At 38.4% G+C, this 26,403-nt stretch overlaps 1 protein-coding gene across 2 annotated transcripts in view; it reads right to left on the minus strand.

Moving 5' to 3' along the window:
• LOC150098196 (UPF0235 protein C15orf40 homolog) overlaps positions 1 to 26,403 on the minus strand; it is a 101,787-nt gene that overhangs the window by 55,476 nt on the left and 19,908 nt on the right. For both annotated transcript variants that reach the window (XM_090406437.1, XM_090406438.1), the window contains one exon: positions 12,482 to 12,634. In XM_090406437.1, coding sequence (XP_090262563.1) covers positions 12,482 to 12,619 — 138 coding nt within the window. In that variant the 5' untranslated portion in view covers positions 12,620 to 12,634. The remainder of the gene's footprint in view (positions 1 to 12,481; positions 12,635 to 26,403) is intronic.

Genomic DNA, 26,403 nt, shown 5'->3' on the forward strand with positions numbered 1-26,403 from the left:
ACAAAGAAATATTTTCTCTGTCCTTTACTATCTAAAATATCATAGATTATACTAGTTAACATATTTTTTCATGCAAAAATTTGAAATTATAAATAACAAAAATTAATTCATTAAGGGTTATTTATTTGCTGATGCAACAGAGAGTGGTTGGGTGGTTTCAATTATACTCAAGCAATTAATGCTATAAGGAAAGTATATTAGGTCTGTAAGCTGCATGTTATGTCAGAGAAAAATTCTTCCAACTCTGTATAAGACCTACTAACTTACATTTAGGTAAAAAAAAGGATTAGTGAGTTAGAGGCATTCTACAACAGAGCAATGATCTGAAGCTAAGTAATATTAGTTGTATAATATATACTAATATATATATAATATAAAAAAAATAATAAATAAAATAAAATATAAGCCAATTGGAAAGAGAAGGCAGGATAGACCTCAAAAAAAGATATTGGATGAGTAATGAGACCGGAACAGACCGATATGGTCTATACCCGTAATTAGCATTATGATGATGATAATATATACTAGAAATACCAAAAATTATGAAATAGCAGCAACCAGTTAATGAGGTGTGTTTCAAAATTTTGCAGACTGGTACTATAATTCATAATATATAAATAATATGAAACAGGATCATGGAACTATAATCACAAATTGATTGACTTCATATCACTTGCCTTATTATCCCATAATATCATCCTTCCTCTCTTATCTTATCCCAGAGGCCCGGGATAAGATAAGAGAGAGAAAGTGGAGGGGAACTGGTAATAGATAAGGAAGGATAGAAAAGGTAAGGTAAGGTAAAGTAAATGTTAAAGATACCAAGCTATTTTAAACCTGGTTTTACAAGTAAGCAAACAGACAAATAAGTCAAGTTTGCACCTGCAAGTAATGCAAGTCTAGCTGACCCTGCAGGTAGTGCAAGATCAAGGTAACTCATGGTAAAAGTAGAATAAGCTCTGATCACTAATCTTAATATTTATCCATAATGCAAAGCACATCTCCTGGAGGAGATGTATGATGCTTTGTATTAAAGGCAAGGGGGTCACTACCCAGACAGGTTTGGACCTTTATTGAGGTCTCATCAGTGGGAGCCAGGCTAGAAATATCAAGATTTTAGTAATACAGAGCTTATAAGTATTTTACCAGAACAAGTTACCATAAGGTGTTTTAACCTTATTAAAAAAAATCTCAGGAGGAGATATAAATGTAGAAAGTATTTTACCTTGGGTATAATAAATGTTAAAGATACCAAGCTATTTTAAACCTGGTTTTACTATTCTACTTATTCTACTTTTACCATGAGTTACCTTGGTCTTGCACTACCTGCAGGGTCAGCTAGACTTGCATTATGTGCAGGTGCAAACTTGACTTATTTGTCTGTTTGCTTACTTGGGAAATGGAGTAAAACCAGGTTTAAAATAGTTTGGTATCTTTAACATTTATTATACCCAAGGTAAAATACTTTCTACAAAAAGTAAAGTAAAGTAAGGTAAGGTAAAGGTAAAGATTGAGACAGGTGATCACAGAACAGAGTATAGTGATTCTGAAGATTGTATAGCAAACTACAGACTAGGTTTAATCATCATGAACAGTCCGTACGATGAACTAGACTTTAAGCAACTGCTTGCAATTTTCCGACATGTAGGAAACCTGTTACATAAAAAATGGCCGGGCAAAGTAGAGATCCATCAAATCATGGAAGTCGAATCTGAGGACTATCAACTTTCAGAACCTCTCCCCAGCACTTCTCAAGATGACACAAGAGACAACAACCCAGCCACAGATACTCAGACCCCGAAAGAACTGGACGACTACCAAACGGTGAGCAGAAAAAAGTGACGAAAATTTACACCACTCGAAGAACCGGAACACCAGTCAATGGACACAGTGGCACAAATCAACGAGTCCCACCAGTGATCTTAAGAGACAAAAAAACAATGGTCGACAATCTCGGAGGCCATGAAAAACTCCAAGATTAAATTCAAAACAGCCAAAAACTCTGACGAAGGAGTCCGTATCCAGTCCGAAGGGACATCAGACTACCGTCGGCTAACAAAGTTAATGGACGAGCTAAAGACCCCATACCATGCTTTCGAACTGAAAAGCGAAAAAACCTAAAAGTTGTCATTAGAGGACGTAGAAAAAATAGCCATCGATCTTAGATCTCAAGGACTGGAGCCCATAAAAATATCAAAAATGTACCGAGCAGACAAACATCCCATGCCACTGGTTCTCGTGGAAATTAGTAAGGAGCAAAGAGAGATTTACGATCTCAAAACAGTTGGTTAACTCAGGATTAAAACAGAACCACTCAGAAAGAAAGCAACAGCAGGACAATGCCAAAGCTACCAGAGATATGAGCACGCTCAGAAACTGTGCAGAGTGGAGTACAAATGTGTGAAGTGTGGGGACAGTCACCCTACTCACAGATGCTCCAAACCACGCACAACTCCAGCCACATGTGCAAACTGTGACGGCCCACACCCAGCCAACTATAGAGGCTGCACGTTCCACCCAGATAACCTGGCAAGAAACAGAAAAGCAGGCACTCCACTAGCTCAAAAACGTGCAACACCCCTTGAAGAAGGAATCCATCAGCTAACATCACATAGCCCATATGCTGCAATAGTCACCTCAAAGGCTAAATCAGCAGAACCTATGCCCAACAGTCAAAACACAGCTGCTATCCTAGCTGCCACCCTACGGGAGATGCTAACGGCTTTCAGCAAGACTAACCCCAATCAGAATGATACAAACAAGTTCTTAAAAAACACTCAGGTCATCTTCACAATGATAAGCAATGAGTAATACACCTGGTTCGAACAACTTCATACAGATTGCATTTTCTAATGCCAACAGCCTAAGCAACAAACTCCTGGAACTACAAGAATTTACAGCAAGACATAGAACAGACATCCTCTTAATCAACGAGATGCACCTTCAGCCTTGCAACAACCCCAAACTAAGGAACCACACACTACTTAGGAATGACAGACTCAATGCCAGAGGGGGTGGAACAGCAATCTTTGTCAAAAAAGACATAAGATACAACGAGATCAAGAAGACAATGACTACAAACCTGGAAGAAACTGGAATTGAGATACACAACAACAATGCAGGTAACCTAAAGCTATATTCAGTCTACAACCCTCCAGGCAAACCACTAATAGCCTCGGATCTCTCCCAGCTCCTCGACACAAACGAAGCAACAATTGTGGAGGGAGACCTAAACGCAAAACATCCCGCATGGAACAGTAGGAACTCCAACAACAACAACGGGAAGAGCCTACACACGTTCGCTATGACAAGAAACATCATCATAGCAGGTCCCACCGAACCAAGACACTACAGACCGCTGGGAAGATCTGATGTGCTGGAATAGCCATTTTCAGGAACACCTCGCACCAATTCCAGTAACAGGAAGTCAATGATCTTAGCTCTGACCACAATCCGGTACTACTAAGCCTAGGCGGGGAAACAGAAATCATTCCCAGACAGTCCTCCACAAATTTCAAAAAGCTGAATGCTACTCTCCGCAACCTCACAGGACCCATTCCAACCATCTCCTCACCTAAAGAAATAGATACAGCGATCAGAAAACTGGAAAGCACAATCCAAGCTGGCCTAGCAGCAGCTTCCACCGTTACCGCTCAAGCCAACCTGCTCCCAGAAGAGATTCTAAAGCTCATCCGCAGCAAAAACAGGATCAGACGGCGTTACCATACAACACTATCCCCCAGGATAGACAAGAGCTAAGGCAACAAACCTAGTCCGATATGCGATCAAAGATCACAAGAACCAGCTGTGAAAGAAGAAGCTAGGCTCCTTAAACACCGAAGACAACTCATTGTGGAAAATGACTAAAGCCCTTCGCAGTGACCGCCCCAACATTCAGCCAATCCACAGAGAAAGGGACATAGCCTACCGAGACGACAAGAAAGCAGAAGCCTTCGCAGACACCCTGGAACTGCAATTCAGCCCAAACTATGCACATGTGGACTTGCACTTCATTGAAAAAATACACAGGCATGTCCGCTGTGCACTCCATCAAACCAGCAGCCAAGAAAACACAAGCTATGCTACACCAAAGGAAGTACACCAAATCATCAAGAGCCTCAACAACAGAAAGGCCCCAGGTACTGACGAGATTTCAAACCATACCATAAAAGCATTCCCCCATAAAACAGTTATGCATCTAGTGGCTATCATCAACGCGATGCTAAGACTCAACTAATTCCCCACTTGCTGGAAGCAAGCAGATGTAATCCTCATCCACAAACCAGGAAAAGCATCTCAATTCCCCCAGAACTACAGACCTATTAGCCTTCTATCAAATCTGGGAAAAATCGCAGAAAAGATAATTCTGAACCGCCTACAAAACGAAACGGATAAGATCAACCTAATCCCAAAAGAACAATTCAGATTTCGGAAAGGCCACTGTACAACCCAACAGGTCCACAGACTTATAGAATTCATAACTACTGGATACAACTGGAAAGAACACACAGGTGCAATCTTCCTGGATGTGGCAAAAGCCTTTGACAAAGTATGGCACAAAGGCCTCATCCACAAACTAAGAGCTGCAAAATACCCACTAAACCTCGCCAAAATCATAAATCCTATCTGAAAGACCGAAAATTTCAAGTTAAGCTACGTGACCTCAGATCCTCCATGCAGTACAGCAGGTGTCCCACAAGGCTCCTTCCTATCACAGCTACTCTTCAACATTTTCATCTCAGACGTACCAAGCAAAGCATCAACCACCATGGCTTTCTATGCAGACGACATGGCAATACTGACCAGATCACTCAGGCCACACTTAGCCACACAATGACTACAAGACGCAGCAACAAATCTTGAAGAATGGTTTCAGAAATGGAGGACAGATGTCAACGCCGACAAGAGCACGGCCATACTCTTTACAAGAAGGAAAGCAACCCACCACGGAGCAGTCACGATGTTCGACACTGATATCCCATTGCAAAAAGAAGTAAAATACCTGGGAATCAAACTGGATAACTGACTCAGCTTCAACCCCCCACATCTCACATGCCTGCAACAAAGCCAACTCAGCAATAGCTCAACTCTACCCGCTACTCAACCGAAGAAGCAAAGTCAGTACAGAAAACAAACTAACAATATACAATACAATCATCAGACCCATACTAACGTATGGATCACCGGTATGGAGCCACACCTCCCCAGCAACATCAAAAGACTACAGGTACTACAAAATAAATGCCTCCGAATGATCTTTGACGCCCCGTGGTTTGTTAGGAATGCTCTCCTCCACCAAGACGGAAACATGCCAGACATACCTTCGTATCTCAACCAGACTGCTGCCAAGTACTCCATCCCAACCAACTCATTCGTGATGCATCAAATTATGATGAAAACGACAGATGGAGACACAAACGCCCGAAGACAGCTCTGATCATCACTTCAAATGATTCTACACAGCCCTAATTCAGGCGAGCCAGGCGCTCAAAAATTTCTCATTATTAATAATCACAATTTAGCGATGAAGGGATAAAAATCCAACGGATTGACATCCATCATGCCATTTAAGTTACAGTTAACATCACTTGCCTTATTATCCCATAATGCAAATCACATATCCTTTCAGGTGTGCATAATGCTATGCACTAACCTCCCTACTGGCGCAGGTGGATGAAATAGTGAGACCAAATTGCACTTCTTATCCATGTTATTGAACATGGTGTTACAGAATCATATCCAGATTTAGCTGGACGTCTATGGACGTCATGGCTGGTTGGGGGTTTAATGTCCACTACCCAGACTGTTACAACCTTTATTGAGTCTCATCTATGGGAGACAGACCCAGAAGGGATACCAATGTTAACTGTCAACTTTTCTGGCAGGATGAATTGATTGGACCTGTGGTCCTTTATAAATTGTCAGATTTGCAGTGAAATTTCTGAATTAAGGAATCCAGAAATTTTTCATTATTGAGCACTTGACTTGCCCATTTGTGGGCTATAGACTACCAGTGAGTCTTTTTTTTTCTTTTCCTTTGTGAGTGTGTGCATGCGCAACTACTTGTTTAGTATGATTTTTTTTGTGTTTTTCCTGAGTTATTTGTTTTAGCTACTACTAAGTGCTAGACCATAATGGGCTTGGAATATTATTATTACAGGCAGATTTTAAAAAATTCCATTACAAATCTAACTGAATAACTGTTGTAATAAATTTGGTATGAAAATCAGCAATAACAAGACAAAGACAATGAAAATAGGCAGAAACATTGAAAATATCAACTGCATCATGAGTGGACAACCTATAGAACAAGTAAAATATTTCAGCTATTTAGGCATAATTTTTATGAAGACGGTAAATTAAATATGGAAATAGACAACAGAATCAACAAAGCCGGTAAGGTAGGAAGTCAACTAAATAAATTTATATGGAATAAGAGAGAAATTAGTCAAAACACTGAATTAGGTGTATACAAGACAGTGCTCAAACCAATTTTAACTTATGAATCTGAGTTAGAAATAACACACTTGATCAAAGACCTCTGATATGAAAATTCTGAGAAAAATTAGTGGAGCGACAAGATGCCATCAATGGCAGTATCACATCATAAATGAGGATATTAGGAAAGCACCTGCCATTGTTAGCATTCAGGAATATGTTAGTGGAGCTAATCTCTGATGGTATGGTCACTTAAACAGAATGGGAGAGGAAAGATTAGCAAAACAAGTGTTCTTTGCCAGTTTGGCAGGAAAAAGACTCAGAGGAAGACCAAGATATAGGTGGATTGATACAGTAAAAAGTGCCTTAGAAGACAGAAATATAAGATCTAATAATGTTGGAGTCATGACAGGTAACAGATTGATTTGAAGGAAAATTGTTGATAGGAAGTTAGTAATGATGTAAGTTCTTCATGTAGTATTATCATAATATCCTGTACACCCCTTGAGGGTACATGTCAAGAATTCGATGATGATGATTAAAAAAAAAAAAACTTACCTGTTCGGTATGGTTTTGAGATGGTTGTGTTTTGCAGGGTCATGCTCACTGTAGTCTATTGCTTGATGGATTACTGTTTTAATATTGCTCTCACCCACAAACGGTTATTTGTAAATCTATAGAACATCTTGTACCAGGACAGGTTTAGCATTTTTAATTTTTTTTATATTTTTCTCAATTTTATATGAGGGGCATCCAGAAAGTAAGTTCCGTTTTTAAATATTTTCACTGCAGTGCTGCGATTGCAATGGTGCATGTGTGCTGAGTTTGTTGACTCCTTAGCAAAGCGCTGGTGCCATTTTCAGACATTTTCACAGTGCGTACACTTCTTGGTGTGTGTTTATAATGTCTAAGAAAATCAAATCACCCACCACATGTGAAATTAGGTCAGTTATCAGTTTCTTGAATGCAAGGAATGTTAAAGCAGCTGAAATTCATCAGCAAATTATTGAGGTTTATGGAGAACACGCAATGAGTGATTCAATGGTATGAAGATAGGTAAGACTTTTTAATGAAGGAAGGACAGGTGTGCACGATGATGAACGAAGCGGGTGACCATCTTTAGTGACTGACGATTTGGTGCGTTCAGTTGAAGAGAAGATTCGATAGAATAGGGGATTCACTAGGACGTCACTCTCGCTGCAATTTCCAGAAGTTTTACGTTCATGTCTTCATGAAATTGTGTCAGAGAAACTGAATTATCGGAAATTGTGTGTATGCTGGGTGTCGAAGTTGCTTACGAAACAACACAAAGTGAATTGGCTGGGCAGTGAGTTGGAATTCTTGACACGCGACCATGAGGATAGCGATGCTTTCCTGAGCATACTTGTCACCAGGGACGAGACTTTTGGGTGTTGCATACAACCCCTGAATTCAAACAACAGTCCATGGAGTGGAAGCACACCTCATCACTAGTCAAGACGAAATTGAAGACAATGGTTTTCACTCAGAAAATCATGTGCACTGTGTTTTGGGACAGACAAGAAATTTTGCTGGTAGACTTCTTGGGTCAAGGCTCCACAATCAACACGAGTATATACCACCAAACCCTTAAGAAACTGCGTTGTGCGATCCAGAATAAACGATGTGGCATGCTTACCAGGGATGTTGTTTTGATTCATGATAATACCTACCCACACATGGCTGGCATAACACAACAACTTCTTGCCACCTTCGGCTGGGAACAATTCCATCATCCTCCCATGTAGTCCTGACCTCGTGCCAAGCGACTTTCACCTGATCAAACATCTGAAATCTTTCCTTAGTGGCCGGCAGTTTCAAGATGATGACAAGGTCATAGAAGTGGTCAATATGTGGTTTGCATCACACGCAGCAATCTTCTAAGATGAAGGTATACAACTCTTGGTGCCCCGTTATAAGTGCCTGAACAATGGGGAATTATGTAGAAAAGTAATGACAGATGTCTACTTTAATTTCCAATAAAGTTTTTTTTTGTAAGTATATTTTTGTTTCTCTAACAGCTCATCGAAACTTACTTTCCAGATGTCCCTTGTATGCATTTTGTTGTATTTTTAATTTATATTTTACACACTCCCTGCTCTAAAGACCAAACATGGAACTCTTTCAAGGCACTTCAGGCCTCCAATAAGCATGCAGTCCCACACTGGGCAATGAAACTCATTTTCCACTCGATTAGGGTTAGGGAGGCTAACCCTAATTTTTGCAGCCTTTTCGAGTAGGAAAGTTTTGATCTCAGGGATATCGACTTCTTGGTGAAGCTTTAAGTTTCTTATAAACCATGGTGCATTAATCACTATTCGTAAACATGTGTTTAATTGTCTGGAGTTTACTAACATTTGCATATGCTGTATGATTCCACACAGGTGAGCCACACATCAGGACTGGTCTGATCAGCATTTTGTACAGCAGCAGTTTAAGTGCTGTGCTTAGCTGCCTATGACAATTCAGTAATAGCTATAGCTGCCTAATTGTCCTATCTGCTTCTGAGCAGACATGATTGATATCAGTTATATCCCCTAAGCATTTGGCTAATGGAATGCCATGGGGTCAAACATGACAACTTTGCCTTTCAGGGTCACTCATCTTCTTGTGAATAGCATTGCAGTGTGCTCTTGTCTGCATTAACATCAATTTGCCATTTGGAACCACTGTTCTAGTACTGAAATTGTGTTTTGCAGTTTTTTGGTTGCCAATCTAAGTTGCATGGAGTAGACCATTATTGGAGTATCATCTCCATATAGGGTTATTGGGGTGGCAACTCTGTGTGGGATGTCAGCCATATAGATGACAAAAAGCAGAGGTGATAGCAGGGAGCCCTAGGGGACACCTACAATGATGTTGCATTCAGACAATCTAATTCTCCGTAGCTTCACTAGGGGTTTGCAAATGCTGAGGTTCAATTTGGTAAGTTTGACCAGTCCTAGTAGGAACTTGGCCTGCAGGAGTTTGAAATGAAGCCCATTGTGCCATATTTTGTTGAATGCTTTGGCAATATCCAGGAAAACTGTCTGTACTGCTTCCGGCGGAATCCTACACTGATGTTTCCATGTCTCTGAGAACCTGTTCTCAGCGTCTTCTCTCAGAGTCATGAATGGTTCTCAGAGTCTGGAATGGTTCTATTGGAATCCAAATTGCTCATTAGGGGATGATATTTAATTCTTTAGTGACTTTCTGCAGTCTTATTAGTATCATCCTCTCAACTACTGTTCCTAGGCAGGAAAGCAGGCTAACTGGGCATAATTCTGGGAAAGGTGTGCTACTTTTCCTGGTTTGGGGATTAAGATTACAACTGCTACTTTCCATCGTGCAGGGAAGTAGTGATATCTTAATATTGCATTAATAATAGCAACAATATGATGTGTATTTGATGATTTTATTAGAAATCCCATCAGGCCCCTAGTGCTTTCCTATTCTTAAATTTAGTGATTATTTTACGTACCTCAGCAGGTGATGTCAGTTGGATTGGGTTTATGTACTCTGTGTGTTTTAGCATTCAGTATACCCAGGTGTGTATGCTGATGAAGTCTAGATTCCCATGGATGTAGTTTGGACTACACTGCTTCTGTAGGCTGTCAGCAAAGATTTCAGCTTTGCCTATGTCAAACCAAACTACATTCACCATGGAGTGGTGGAAGAGGTTTATTGTCTGTGCCTAGGGCTTGGGTCATTTTCGAAAGCTGATCCTCTGTCTTTAAGGACTGAAATTTTATCTTCCACTGTTGATTTCAATAATTTTTAAGAGTATATCAAACTTCCTTTGTAGCTCCCATTGAGAACCTGTATTATGAAGCCAGCATTCTGTGGAACTGGTGCCTGGCTCTGTTCTTTTCATGGATCAGGTTTTTAATCTCATCCAGAGTTGGTCAGAGTTTGTGCAGGGTACATCTGCAATGGCAGCTATTAATGTAGTTGTTATCTGCTTTTCTAAGCTTGAGTGAGTCAGTGATTTTTTTCCTTTGAGTCTATGGCTGGAACTGGGCCAACAGATTTGTGTAGACCAGTTTTTAGATTTGTCCGGCTGACAGGTGGGACCCAATATGAGATATTTTCATATTGTAAGCCCAGTTGGAGCAAAACTGGGCTGTGGTCAGAGCTGAAGTCTATCGTATTTATTTGGTATTGATGCACAATATTTTGTAGTATCGCTATGCCAAGGACATCAAGAAGTCCTGCCACATTGTAGCAGAACTTCCTGAAATGCAGAAGTCATATATTTCCCATATACAAGTAGTGAAAAGGTATCACCTTATTATTAAATTACTCTGGATCAAAGTTTTTTGTTTAATATTTTTTCACTTGGTTATACTTTAAATTAAAGATGACAAGAATCATATACAGGGTGTTCGGGATAAATTTGACATATTTATAATTAATTATATTTTTCCGTAAGTTACATGTATTAACACACACTTCTCTTCATTTAAAAGTTTGGACCCTTCTTCATTCATATACAAGATGTCAGAAAGGATGGATAGCTGGAACCCACCTGAATCATGGAAGAGAATAACTTGTATCATGATGATTCGTGCCCGCCATCAAAATAAGGATATTACGACTGCTGCCCAATGCTCCCTGAATACAGTAAAAACAATCAGGCATGAACTAGAGACTTGCAATGGTGACTACGAGGATGTAGCAAGAAGAAAGATCCCTAGCAGACGATCTGATTGCGTTCGTACAGCAGAATTCCTCGCAAATCTGCAGGAACAGGTGTTGAAGAACCCTGGCATTGGAATTCGGGCTTTGTTCGTGGAGTTGCTAACTGTAGTCAAGCCCTGGATAACAAGGGTAGCCAATGGTAGGCCGTATGTATGGCAGCAGGATTCGGCCCCTTGCCACACCTCTGGGAAAAGTCAAAAATGGTTGTCTGAAAATTTCTACGACTTCACCAGTCCAAATGTTTGGCCTCCAAACTCCCCAGACCTTAACCCCATGGATTATTTTGTATGGGGCGCAGTTGAAAAAGACACCAATCGCACTTCCAGTAATACAAAAGCCCAGTTAATGGATAAAATTAAAACAGTTTTTGCGGCCCTTCCCAGGGAGACTGTAGCATCAGCTTGTTCGAGGTTCCGAAGCAGAATTGAAGCTGTGATCGATGCTAATGGTGGTTATTTTGAGTAAATCTTGTTGATAGTATTGTAATTAACTCTGCCTGTAATGTTTTTTTGTCAATTCATTAAATTTAATAGATACAAAGAAGATTTTCTTTTTCCTTACGAAACTGTCAAATTTATCCCGAACACCCTGTAATTATATTGGAATATATAATCCTTATATGGTGCTTGCAATAGAGTTGTTTTGTTTTGGTACTGCTTTTGTCTACTTTGTGTGTAGAGGAGAGGTGCATGTGCTCAACACACACACACACATTTTGTGTGAAACTTAGTAAAGCAAGTACAGGCACTTAGGAATGCTTAAAATTTGGCAAGAAATATGCATGTCACACAGGTGTGTTTCTGTAGAGTAAATATTAGCCAAAGGAATGTTCAAGGCAGTTATAATGTGGTGGATATTACAACAGATATACAATGAGCCAGACCTTATACAATGTAAGAAGATTTTCTGATGATTGGCATCCATGTAAATCAGAAGGAAATTCAGTTTACAGCAATTCCAGGAAAAAATTTAACAGCCAGAAGATATTCATACTACTCACTGTTTCTAAAGCTGAAGATTCCTTTAAACAGAAAGAGATCTGAAACAAATAATACTTTTTAAAGAAAATTAATGGAAATGAACATCCCCCCCCCCAAAAAAAAGTCTTAATGAAATGAAACATTTCGAATTTAATATATTTATCATACTGAACCATGGAGTTAACAGAATCATTGCTCCAATGATGAGGCTAATGACTCAATGGAAGTAGATGTAATATAACAGCACACAATTAGAAGTTGGGTTTACATTGTTTCTATTTAAGTGTCACAGTCTGAAAAATTTAAAGAGAACTGTTGTAAAACATTAAATTAATACTACTAATTTATTAAAGAAGGATGTTTACCTCACTAATCTTCTTATTAATACTTTGGGAACATTCTGCTCCAAATGGTGACTTCTTTATTTTTGGCATTGTGAGAGTAGTAGGAAAATAATTTTGATCCCTGAAGAGATGCGATATGCTTCTCAAAATGAGATTCATCTATTCATCTGAATCCTAGAAAAGTAACACTATTTATATCTCTAATTACTAATTATCACCAAAAGAAAATAAAAAATGTTAACAGGATACAAATAAAATCTGTATTGCATAAAATCTTCACATGCTGGCCTGATTGGCCAAACAGAGAGCACCTCTACTTATTAGGGCTGTGGATTTAAATCAAAATCTTTTGGTGGTAGTCACTTGCTGTCACTTTCTGCAAGACCACCACCTTCACTTGCTTGCTGGTGGTTACAAGTGGCTTGACAGAAAAGCACAGTGACAGTGGATTTATGACTTTTCATTGGTTGAAAACAACACACACACAGGTCAAGTGTCATGGTGGATAGTCTCATTACATTTCTTTATCAATGCCAGAGTATGCAAGGACTGTGTTCTTCTTCCCACACTCTTTTTCCTATAAATTAATGACCTTCTCACATTTACTTCAAATCTTATACATAGTTCTGACAATGAAAGTCCTCTTCTTCATTTGACAAATCATGTAGTGGTGAGGTGATTCAAAATCTTCTATAACCAATGTCTTAGAACACTGATCTCCTCACCATTTGAAAATGGAGTGAAGAAGATCAAGTGAATTTTAATGCTAGCAAATACAATCCTTTCTTCCAGGTAAAAAGATCTTATTTTAGTCCACCTTACTTCTGATAACATTCCAATCTTTGGTTAAGATCAATTTATGTTAATCCACATACAAGAGGTTGGTTGGTCAACCTATAGAATATTAGTGTTATGAATGGACAGAGGTGAAGAAGAAATCTTATTATGTTTATTTTGCAGATCTGTATAATATATTCCTTGGGAACACACATATAGGGGGGGGGAGGTTGTTTCAATGGACAGAGTGGAAGGAATAAAAGAGGAAAAAGAACAATTAATTCTGCGAGTTTTAAAGTTAACTGTGAAGGAGTGTTAGGTATATACTGCATGCATTTTAATGGATTTAGAAGTGAGTAGGAGAATTACTGATACTAATTCAGATGAACACTTACCATGGAAATATTCATAAAAGTTACATGCAATGGAAACTAAATGCCTGTGTGAAAGTGGGTGGAGTGAAGTGGTAAGAAAAAAATCATTAATTAACTTAACTGTTCTCTTTTTTATAGAGTCAAATATTTTTAAGGGAGCTCTTAGGGGTATCACCCCAAATGTAAGAACAGCATTCACTGGTTAGGCAGATTTGTGATTTGTACAAAGTTAAGAGCTGTTTGGAAGTAAGCCAAATATCTTCTCAAATTTACCTCAAAAAGAAGGCAACAATTTGGCACCCATGATACTAATGTGCTATAACATGCCAAGTCACACACATGAAAAAAAGTAATGCCTTGAGTGAAAGAAAAATAATAATTTTTTGGATGACAAGGAGGAAACAGCTGTTACACTAATAATTTCAAGAAGAAAATTTTCACATCTAGCCTATTCTGGCACAAATTAACTCCACAGCCCCCTCAACCCCCAAAAAATTTGGTCCTCTTTCAATCAAAACACTATTTCACCCCTGAACAACTCCTAACACTATAAATCCCAAATCTGTCACACTAATATTTGAAGTAGTGCAATAAAAGCCTATCATATTATCCAGAAAAAGGAAATCCATTTAACAGATGACTCTTCAATCACAAATTCCTTCAAATTACTTTCTCACAGATGCTCTGTTTATGTACTGTCATTTTAACAGATATTTTCATGAGTAAAGCAGCTTCCGCAGGATGTTCACTCCTGCGGAAGCTGCTAATCAAGCATTACCAGGATGTTCAACAATGGATTGAACATCCTGAAGTTCTTAGGGGCATCACCTTGCACGGATGATAATAAAATATAATAATAATAATAATAAAGTTGGTGTGCCTGAAAGTATCTTCAGGACTGGAGTAAGGTAGTACAACACCGGGCAACTCGTTGCAAAGGTGGAGCAAGCTGTTAGCTTGCTCCACTAGAGTTGCTCGGTGTTGTACTACCTTACCCCAGTCCTGAAGATACTTTCAGGTGCAAACTCTGTTTGCTGACACTTGGATAAAGGATTAAACTAAATTTATTATAGTCTAACCAAGTGAAAAATAAACTTTCAACATCTTTCTCTAAATCCAGAGTAATTTAATAAAAAGGTGGCACACCATTTGGCAACTCCTATAGGTAGAGATGACCTTGCTAATGCTTCTGCCCGGTATCTCCACTTGGGCCTGGCTCCCACTGAAGAGACCTCAATAAAGGTCGAAACTAGTCTGAGTACTGGCCCTTCCCTTAATGCATAACATTATACATATCCACAAGGAGATGTATTTTGCATTATGGGAGATACTGAGATAGGAGTGATGTTATCTTGCTCCACCTTTGCAACGAGTTTCCCGGTGTTGTACCACCTTACCCCAGTCCTGAAGATATTTTCAGGCGCAAACTTTGTTTGCTCCCACTTGGATAAGGGATTAAACTAAATTTATTATAGTCTAACCAAGTGAAAAATAAACTTTCAAAATACTTCATTTGTTCTGTCTACATTACAATTAATTGTTTCCTATCTGCTCTGATTTGAAGATGCTGGTTTGAAATCCAGCAAAATATAAGAAAGTTAATAAATTCTATAAACTCTATAAATTTTCCAATATTTCGCTACCATAAAGGTCAGCATAAAAAAAAATTAATATAAAAAATTTAACAAAAAATTGCAAAAAACAAAACAACAAACTTCCACAGGGTGATGATTGATAGAAAACTGAAATTCGGGGAACATATTGCAACGGTAGTGAAGGTAACCCAGAGGATTGCTGCAATACTGAAAAGGACACTGACCTGCAAAGATAAAAGAGTTATCGTTCCATTGCATAAGACTCTGATCAGACCACACTTAGACTATTGTTCTCAAATTTGACACTGGGAAGTTCTTTCGCTTGGTGGAATAGTAGGAAGGAGCAATGACAAGGGGCCATACCTGGAAGTTATGAAAGGAGGCTGTGAGCAAGAGGGTGAGGAGTGGTTTCTTTGCATGGAGGGTGGATGAACAGTGGAATGCACTGCCTGATAGTGTGGTGAGAGCAAGAATGGTCAATGAGTTCAAGGAGTGGTATGATAGACTTTGTGTTTCCTAGGAAGGCCCTCCCACAATGAGGCTTTTGACTCCATGGAGGCCTGAATAATAATATAAACAACTCCACACAGACTTTGCCCACATCTAGGAACTTAATACATATGTGATGTATACTACCACTATGGACATCCAAACGTAATCTGTTACACATCATTGAACTTCAACTGGCATCCACTACAACTACATTTCATCTAAACTTACCATAATTACATCATATCTTTCATAAGAATGGCAGAACAAAGACAATGAAATTTGGCAGAAACATTGAAAATATCAACTGTATCCTGAATGGAGAGAACCTATAGAATAAGTAAAACATTTCGGCTATTTAGGCACAATTTTTAGTGAAGAGGGCAAATTAAATATGGAAATAGAGACAACAAAATTATTAAGGTGATGTGGTAGCAAGTCAGCTGAATAAATTTATATGGAATAAGAAAGAAATTAGTCAAAACACTAAATTAGCTGTATACAAGACAGTGCTCAAACCAATTTGAACTTATGGATCTGAGAGCTGGGTTAGAAATAATACACTTGGTCAAAGACCTCTGATATGAAAGTTCTGAGAAAAATTAGTGGAGCAAACAGATACCATCAATGGCAGTATCACATCATAAATGAGGATATTAGGAAAGGACTTGCCATTGTTAGCATTCAGGAATATGTGAGTAGAGCTAATCTCTGATGGTATGGTCACTTAAACAGAATGGGAAAGGTAGGACTAGCAAAATAAGTGTTTTTGCCAGGTTGGTAGGAAAAAACTAAGGAAAACCAAGATATAGGTGGATTGATATAGTAAAAAGTGCCTTAGAAGACAGAAATATAAAATCTGATGATGTTGGAGTCTTGACAGATTGTTATTATTATTATTATTATTTGACACCTCCAGGGAGTCCAAGACTCATTGAGGGAGGACACCTACAACTTTCCATCTCCACCACTCAACCTCATCCACCAACCACATCATCTACTATCCACCATCATTTGTATTTTCACAGACAATCACAAACATTCATGCCCACAGCAGGATTTGAACCTGCAGCCTTTTGGCTGGAGAGTGCATATGCTAAACACATGGCCAACCAGGCTGACAGATAACAGATTAATATGGAGGAAAATTGTTGATTGGATGTTAGTAATAGTAACTTCTTTTTCATGTAATACTATAATAATATCCTGTACACAAGACAGTGCTCAAACCAGTTTGAACTTATGGATCTGAAAGATGGGTTAGAAATAAAACACTTGATCAAAGACTGGAAACACAGATATGAGAGTTCTGGAAAAAACAGGGGAGAGAACAGATGGCATCAATGGCAGTATCATATTTAAAAAATGAGGATATAAGGAAAGAAGTTGCCATTGTTAGCATTCAGGAATGTGTTAATGGAGCCAAACTCAAGTAAAAAGGCGACTTAGAAGACAGAAATATAAAATCTGATAACGTTGGAGTCTTGACAGATAACAGATTAATTTGGAGGAAAATTGTTGATTGAATGTTAGTAATGGTGTAACTTTTCATGTAATACTATAATAATATCCTGTACACCTCCTGAGAGTACATAACAGGAATCTGATGATGATAATATCTCATGACAAAAGTTATCACACATGGAGTCTCGTTTGTATGATCTTTAAGATCAAAGTTTCCATGCCTCATTTTCTTACCTCCATTTGCCGTCTTCACTTCTCTCTCAATTCTGATGACCAGTGGGATTTCTGTGCTTCTTTTCCATGGTTGAATTACTGCCACTCCAGTCAAAACCCCTAACCCTTCTCCAAGCTTTGGTTTTCCAACAAATGTGCCACATACATTCAGTTTATACACACCATTTTTGTAAATTGTCCTCAGTTGTTCAAATTTCACTTGGTCATCATTAAAAAGTAAGGTATCTAAGATAAAATTATTTTCTATTTCAATTCCTTCAATGTTGGTTAACCTCCATTCTATGATTATTCATATATATTCCAAATAATATTGGAAATATGGGAAATGATTATCTAAATCATCTCGCTGCTTCAAATGTTTTCGTTCTATTCTCACCTCTTTTTATGCTTATTACTGTTTTCTCATATAGGCTGCAAGTAGTTTTAATAAAGTTATAGGTAAATGGTTTGTTAGTATTAAATACTGTCTATCTCTTGTCAAAATAAAATAAAATAATAAAAAGATGCCCAACCCACTCAAAATGATACCAAAACTTTTTCCAGTAAAAAACACTTCTATATTTCATTTCACCAACATTTCAGGTATTAAAACAAACATCAGTGATCTCTCTTTTTCCTAACAGAACTTCAGGTGGTATCCTCCACAACCACAGTCCACCTCAACTATCCCAACTACATGATGCATTTCACAAAAGGGGTGTAATGTGCTTTTGTGAAATCTGATATTTCACAAAAGCATGTTCCACTATCCCTAGTTGGGGAAGTCGAGGTGGAATGTGGCTGCAGATACCACCTGAGATTCTGTTAAAAAAAGATATCAGGTTTGATGTCTGTCACTAATGTTTGTATTAATGCCTCAAATGTTGGTGAAATGAATATTATTATTATTATTTTTTTTATCATTCCTGACAATTCCAAGGAGTCCGAAGACTCATCACGGGAGGACACCTACAACTCAACTCTCAACCACTACACCGAACCGTTCCTAAGAATCATCTCCATCAATGCCATCTACCGCCCACCTCCACCACAACTGGTATTCTGTCTGTAAATTGTGTGTGTTCTGAAGGGCCGATTTGTCTGAATGTGGGATGAAAAATCCGAGTTTCCGGAAGAAAAACCCTGCTACCTCCTATATGGAAGTGTTCTTTATTGGAAAAAGTTTTGGTATTATTTAGAGTGGGTTGGGGCATCATTTTATTATTTGTTCAAATTTTTTGTTATATTTTTCATATTTTCATATTTATTTTTTATTTTTTGTTGGAGATTTTTTGTATCCACAGTTAAAACTAGTATTTTTATGATCAACTTTCATGTGTAGGGTGGTTAATTTGGAAAACAAAAAGAAGGGACATGTAGCTTGGGTGAGGGACTTGTGTACATATGCACATGGGGAGTGCCCAGACTCCAGTCCATGCATGGCCTTGATTAGGAAAGCTTCCAACAGATGCATTACCATTAGGTTCAGTCCTGTGAACCCAATAGTAATGCATTGGGTTCACAGGACTGAACCCAATGCATTACCTGCAGAAAACTGTTCCCTCAAATGTACCAGAAACTGGCTCCCCAGTGAAAATGATAATGGTGTAATGAGTATGCCCAGCAAGGTCGCCCAAATGCAAGTGAAAAGAAAGGGGGGTGCAGAAACTGGAAACCCTACTCTGGGGATGAAACATAGCAAAAGCCACTTCACACCTAAAAAAAGCAAGGTGTGGTGTTTCACTGGGCAATGAAAGACATCTACCACCTAGAGGCAGTAGTATAGCTAGAGCTTTTGCCGCCTGGGGAGGTTCCCGAGTTTGCTGAACCTCTCAATACACACCAAAAACTACAAAAAGTCAAACACCACATATAGGGAAATAAATTAAAACACTATGTTTATTTTTGAAGTAAAACCTTAATTTTAACAATCTAAAATGTTATTTTTCTTGCTTTTCTGTTAGCAAAATTAGCAATGACATTTTCAAAGTCTATTTCATAGTAATGTAGGTAATTCATAATCAATTTTAATTTAGAAAAACTCCTCTCACAACTAGCAACACTTACAGCAATTGTGAGGAAAATTCGGAGTAGTATTACAATATTTGGAAATGAGTTCTCGAGACTGTATTTTAGAATTAACTGCAAAAGTTCAAAAAAGTTCAAAGTGCCACCCTCCCCTCCCTAGCTACGCCTCTGCCTAGAGGTCTAGTTGGTATTTCCTCACTTCACATTTCCTCATTTAAAGTATAATCCAGCTTCTCTCTCCTTTCTCCGATCTATGCTGTCATGCAAAATTGTGTTATTTAAAAGGATTTTACCTGTTTTAATCTTCCTTCTCCATAAGCATATTTATGCTGCCATGGTATTTTTCTATTTTCTCTGTTTATTTGCCCCTCCTCATACTGTGTACATTGATAGTTCCTATTTTCAGTTTGTATGTTTTGTTAGTTAACCTTTTACTGTTTGCTCAGATTCCCTGATGGAAATAGTAAGGGTCTTGTTTATTTAGTGACACCTCAGTGCATAGTTCTTTCATCTTATATTCTAATAGTGCATGTTTTAGTTTCAGTTTTTACTGAATGCAGTTCATTAATATCATAATATCATAAAGTAATAACTGCAATGGTCCATTCTATTTGTTCAGTATCCAAGTTGATACATATTGGTAGAGCAGGGTAAACTTTGTGGAAATGTCCTACTGAAACACACGAAATGTTGCAATCACATTATGGGGATAAAGCTTTGTTCCCAGCATGAACATAATGATGGCTATCCCAGGAAGTTAGAAAGGACGCTGTGAGCAAGAGGGTGAGGAGTGGTTTCTTTGTGTGGAGGGTGGTTGAACCATGGAATTCATTGCCTGATAGAGTGGTGAGAGCAAGAACGGTCAATGAGTTCAAGGAGTGGTATGATAGACTTTGTGTTTCCTAGGAAGGACCTCCCGCGATGAGTCTTTTGACTCCATGGAGGCCTGAATAATAATAATAAGTATTTGAAACAGGATTTGGTTTATGTTTATTTGAGGAAATTTTGTAGTTGTCAATCCAAATACATTTGGTGTATTTGGATTGACAACCGAAGAAACTTAGGCTATGAGGGCAATGTATTATGTTTGTTAATTGTTTGTTCTAATGGCCAGTTGTTCTGCTGTGTGTGTGTGGGTGTGTGAAAGAGAGGATGTAGCAGATGATACATGAAGTGGAGGACTTCATGTATCAAAATGACTATCTGTGATTTGACCATCTTTACCAATACAAAGCGTACAGTTTACCAGCAAGCAACTCAAGCAACGTTGAGATTAATGCTAGAAAAAGAAAATTTTGACAAAGTTTATAGAAATATTCAGATGGTTGTATGCATGCAGAAACTTCATTCAGATAGCAGTAATGGACCTCATTTCCTAAATAGCATTATTATTGGAGATGAGAGTTAGTACTTGCAGTATAATTATCAGTGATAATCAACAAAATAGGCATTTGTAATGTCCAACAGATAATGTTGCAAATATGTATATATATTTGCAACAACATTTGTCATAAATATTAATTTATTTATTTTATCTTTTTGTAGTTTTTACCACTTTATCAGAGAATCTACATTGTAAATAAAATTAACAATTAAACTGAAGTCCCTATTTTGATTATTATTTTATTTATTTTTTACTTGTCAACCAGAAATTCTGCCTTGTCACAGATGAGCAAAGGAACACCTTTTCAAGCCCTGGGTATCAGAATATTTGTTAGTCAGAATCCAGCCAATGTGGACAGATTTGAAACATTCTGATGTTAATCTTCTATTATATCAGTCTTATAACTGGTAGCTCAGCAGCATTTCCTTCCATTCTTTCCTCTTTATTTTATAGTATGTCTTTAGTCCAGTGCTTTTGTTTTATTTGATCAAAGTATCTTTTCCTTGGTCTTCCTCTTTCTCTTTTTCCATTGATTTTGCCTTCCATTATTCTTCTCATCAGACTTTCATGTCATAAGATATGTCCAATCCATCTGTCTCCTCTTGTAATTAATGTTTTTTTCAGTTTTCTGGGTTCATTTACTTCCTTAAGTACTTCTTCATTGATTTTTTGTCTGTCCATTTTATCTTTTGCATCTGTCTCCAACACCACATTTCAAATGCCTCCAGTTCCCATTGTCCATGTTTTGCTGGTATAAAGTGCTATACTCCATACATAGTTTTTTAGAAGTTTTTTCCTTAGTTGTAGACTCAGTTTCCTTTTAATACCTTTTCCATTTTATTGAACTGGTTTTTGTTATGCCTATTCTTATCTTTGTGTCTTCTTTTGATCTTTTAGCTATTAGTTCAAATATATCATTATTTGCTTCCTCATCCAGATTTTAAAGGGCTTCACTTGGAATGTTATCAATTCCTGGGCCTTTCTTTAAATGCTTTTCAAACTCATCTTTTATTATTGATGGTCCACTATTGTCTTCAGCTTCTGTGTCATCTTTTTCTTCCTGTTCTTCTCTTTGATATAGTGTTTCTTTGATAGAGGTGTTCAAGATTTTTTTTCCATTATTGTAATATTTCTTCAGAATAAATAATTATTTTACCATTCTCATCTGTTAAGGTGTTAATATGTGTGGCCTTTTTCAGTTTGTTGCTGATTTTTGTTATTCAGTTATATGCGGCTTCTAGAATTTCTTTATTAAACATTTCTTCTGTCTTCTTACCTTCTTCATGGCGGTATTCTTCTTTTGCTTGCTTACATTTTCTTATTATCAGATTTTTTAAATTGTTGTAGTTTTCTTTCTGTTCTACTTTTTTTGTATTCTTGTATCCATTAAATCTAATATTATTATTATTATTATTAAACAAGACCTCATGGAGTCAAAGACTCATCTAGGAGGTCCTTTTATCTCACACACATCTCATCATACCGGGTCTTAAACACATTCAAACTCCTTGCAGACACCACACTCTCAGGCAAGGCATTCCAATCATTCACAACTCTGCACGAAAAAAACCTGCTCTCACACCCTCTTTATACAGTTTCCAGGGATGACCTCTGGTTCTCCCCTGATCTCCCACTATTCTCTGTAGAACTTCTCCACCATTGATCCTATAACAACCCCTTACCAACTTGTAGGTCTCTATCATATCTCCCCTCTTCCTTCTCTCCACTAGATTCTGCAAATTACATCTTTTCAATCTTTCCTCATACTCGACATTCCAGAGGTCAGAAACTACCTTAGTCAGTCGCCTTTGGACCCTTTCCAACATCTCTTCATCCTTCTGAAAACCCGGTGACCAAATCTGGGCACAATAGTCCATGTGTGGCCTAATCAAAGCCTTATACAATGGAACAAGAATCTCCCTACTTCTACACGTCATTGTCCTCCTCATCATTCCCAGAAGTCTTTGTGTTGTCTTCACAATTTTGGCGATGTGTCCCCTAAATTTTAGATCCTTATCCACTATCACTCCCAGATCTCTTATTTCCTCTACTTCCAACAATATATTCTCACCAAGCATAAATTCTGCATCCCATCTTTGTTTTCCAAATTTTAAAACCTTACATTTTGCAACATTGAACTCACATCCCCATTTGCTTGCCCAATCACTCAATTTATTCAAGTCTTCTTGCAAGGCCACAACATCTTCACTACTCTTTATGGTTCGTCCCAACTTTGCATCATCTGCAAACAACTGAATATCTCCATCCAAATCTTCGCCAATATCATTAATATACAAGTTAAATAGTAATGGCCCTAAAACAGATCCCTGAGGCACTCCACTAGTGACTTTCCTTTTCCTGGATATTGCACCCCCATACACAACTTGTTGATACCTATCAGATAGCCAGTCTCCAATCCAATGCACTAATCTAATATCCAACCCCATCTGCTCTAGTTTGACTGTCAACTTATCATGAGGTACTCTATCAAAAGCTTTTGCAAAATCCAAGTATATTACTGTGTATCCTTGTCCTCTGTCCAAGGAAGCAGTCACTTTATTGTAATAAGTAAGTAGATTACTAAAACACGACCTCCCTTTAGCAAATCCATGCTGTCCATCAAAGATTATACCATTGTTGTCAACCCAACTCTGGATCCTAGTTCTCACAAGCTTCTCCAACAACTTAACCACAACACCTGACACACAGATAGGCCTATAGTTTGATGCTTGAGTTCGATCACCTCCTTTATGAAGTGGCACAATCTTGCCCTCCTTCCACTCTTTAGGGACTTGACCAAGTGCAAGACTCGTATTAAAAAAATATGTCAAGGCAGGTGTCAACTCTCTGGCACATTCCTTCAGAATACGCGGTGATATATTATCAAGTCCCACAGCCTTATTTACATCTAGTTTACTCAACTCCCCAAACACCTCTTGCTCACTTACAGTCAGTCTCTCCTCCCCATCATCAACTGCTCTTAATCTCTCCATGAAGTCACATTCACAAGATTGAAAGATCTTTATGAACTGCTCATTAAGTATCTCCACCACACATTCTGCAACAGCTGTCTTTATACCATTTCCTCCAATCAATGTCATCCTTCCATAATCATTCTTTCTTTTGCTGGCTACATATCGAAAGAACTCCCTAGGATTCTTTTTAGCTTCATTAGCTAACTGCTGTTCATACCTCTCTTTAGCTACTCTCACCAACCAAGTCACTCTTCTTGCCTGGTCTTTGTAGAACTCATGAAATTGGTTACTTCCACTTCTCTTATGCTGCCTCCACAATGCCCTTTTTCTCTGTATTGCATGCTTAATCTCTTTATTCATCCATCTCACACCTAACATATTTAACCTTCTCACCCGTGGTATACATTTAGACATTGCAGCCACTAAATATTTTTTGAAAATCCCCCAAGCTGCATTGATCTCTTTTCCAGCTAACTCCTCATTCCATGCTACACCTGCAAGCTGTCTCCTGAGCTCTTCATAATCACCCCCCTTGTAGTTCCACATATACCCTTTTTTCACAGGGGTCCTTGCACTGCTGGCAACCACCCAAGTAATCACCTCATGGTCACTTTCACCAATTGGTGGATGATTTGATACCTCATTGATAATTACATCCTCCGATGAGATGACCAAATCCAAGACCCTTAATCCTCTTGTGCCCTCTGTTACATACTGTCTGAGGTAGTTATCCCTCAAAAACTCAAGAAACTCATTTTCTTTACTTCCAGTTGCTATCTCTTCATTCCAGTCTATATTGCCATAATTAAAATCACCCATAATGATCACCCTTTTCTTATTTGCTTGGCTTATTTGACTATACATTTCACTATCACCACCATCCACATTACCAGGTCTATAACAACATCCCACCAAGTATTTGATTCTATTCACCTCTATCTCATACCATACTGCCTCAAAACCACTGGCCCCATTTCCCTCTTGCATCTCTACCTTGTATGGACATAACTCTTTCTCTATCATCAATAGCACTCCCCCTCCCTTTTTACCCCTTCTATCCTCACGAAACACATCATACCTTTCCATCTCTATTCCTGTCAGGATGTCATCCTCATCTAACCATGTCTCACTTATTCCGACAATCTCTGGGTGCACAGATGCAATTAGTGCAACCATTTCATCCGCCTTGTTTCTTATACTTCTAGCATTGGTATACAAACACAACAACTCATTTCTGGATCTACAGTTAGTTCCACTGATACCACTCACTCAATGTGATCTCTCCATGCTGGACTGGGGCCATTTCCCTTTCTGCTTCTTCATTTTAGAACCCTTTGCAATTCCATCTGTTTCCTTTTGATCCCTGATCATCCCATTACTTTCCTGCCTACACATTCTCTCACCTCCTCTTGGAGCATCCACCTTTCTCATGCTGTGTATCCCTGTCCACCCTGAGCCTCCCCGTTTCCCTGCTCCTCTTGCACACCCATTCTCTCATTTTCTATACTCATACCACTCACTTCCACATTCATTTCCACTCCTTCAATCTCTCCTGTCTTATTCTCCTGCTCTTCCACATCACTCCCCTCTCGATCTGATTCATTCTCTCTATTCACTTCTCTACCTTCCAGCAGCAGTCTCTCCAAGCGACTCACACCATAACCACTCAAATGCAGTCCATCGCTTCCATACAGCTCACTTCGTCCCTCAAACTCATTCCACACATTAACAAACTGTACTCCCATCTCCTCACACATTTCAGCCAGAATATCATTCATAATCCTTGCTCTCCACCTCATTTCACCACAATCATACCTAGGCAACACACTGACCACCCTTCCTGTCACACTATTCTCCTTTATCTTTCCAAGCAGTCTCCTGACATTCATTTTGACATGCTCTTTGTTCTCTCTCAAATCATTCGTACCAATTAATACAATTAACTCTTTTGCTCGTTCCCACCTCATATTCAATGCCTCAATCACTCTACTCATTTTACCGCCTGGAAAACATACCTTGTGCATTTTATCCTCTAGCACACCTTTAATAATGGAGTCGCCATACAACGCCACTCGCTCATCTTTTGTTAACTCTTTCATGCCATCATGATTTATTTTAATAGTTTTGACCTGAATTCTCTTAATTTCATTCCGCATCCATTTTATTTCTTGCTTCATCCAATCCAATTCACCTTCTGAACCTCGTGACACATTCACTCTATCATTAAATCTTTCTAACTTTCTAACTCTCGACACCCTCTTCTCACTTTCCCTCTCATTCATCCTTCTTTGTTTCCGTACTTTCGGTCCAACATACGTCCAACTTTCACTATCATTCTTCTCACTTTCACTCTCACATATCTTTCTTTGTTTCCGTACTTTCGGACTAACATGCATCCAACTTTCGCTATCATTCTTCTCACTTTTACTGTCATTCATCTTTCTTTGGTTCAGTACTTTCGTTCCAACATGCGTCCAACTTTCGCCATCAGTCATTCTTTTTTCGCTATCATTCATTCTTTCGATTTTTTTTTACTTGCGATTTCTGCACCATGCCATTTCTACTTTCATTCGTTCTCTCAATTTCGTTTCTTTCCGCCTCACTTTCGTCCCTTTTAACATCCGTTATGGTTGTCAAATCGCTC

The sequence above is a fragment of the Typopeltis vanoorti genome, chromosome 16, assembly GCF_054136105.1.
Source record: "Typopeltis vanoorti isolate ZY-2024b chromosome 16, IOZ_Tvanoo_1.0, whole genome shotgun sequence".
NCBI lineage: Eukaryota > Metazoa > Arthropoda > Arachnida > Uropygi > Thelyphonidae > Typopeltis > Typopeltis vanoorti.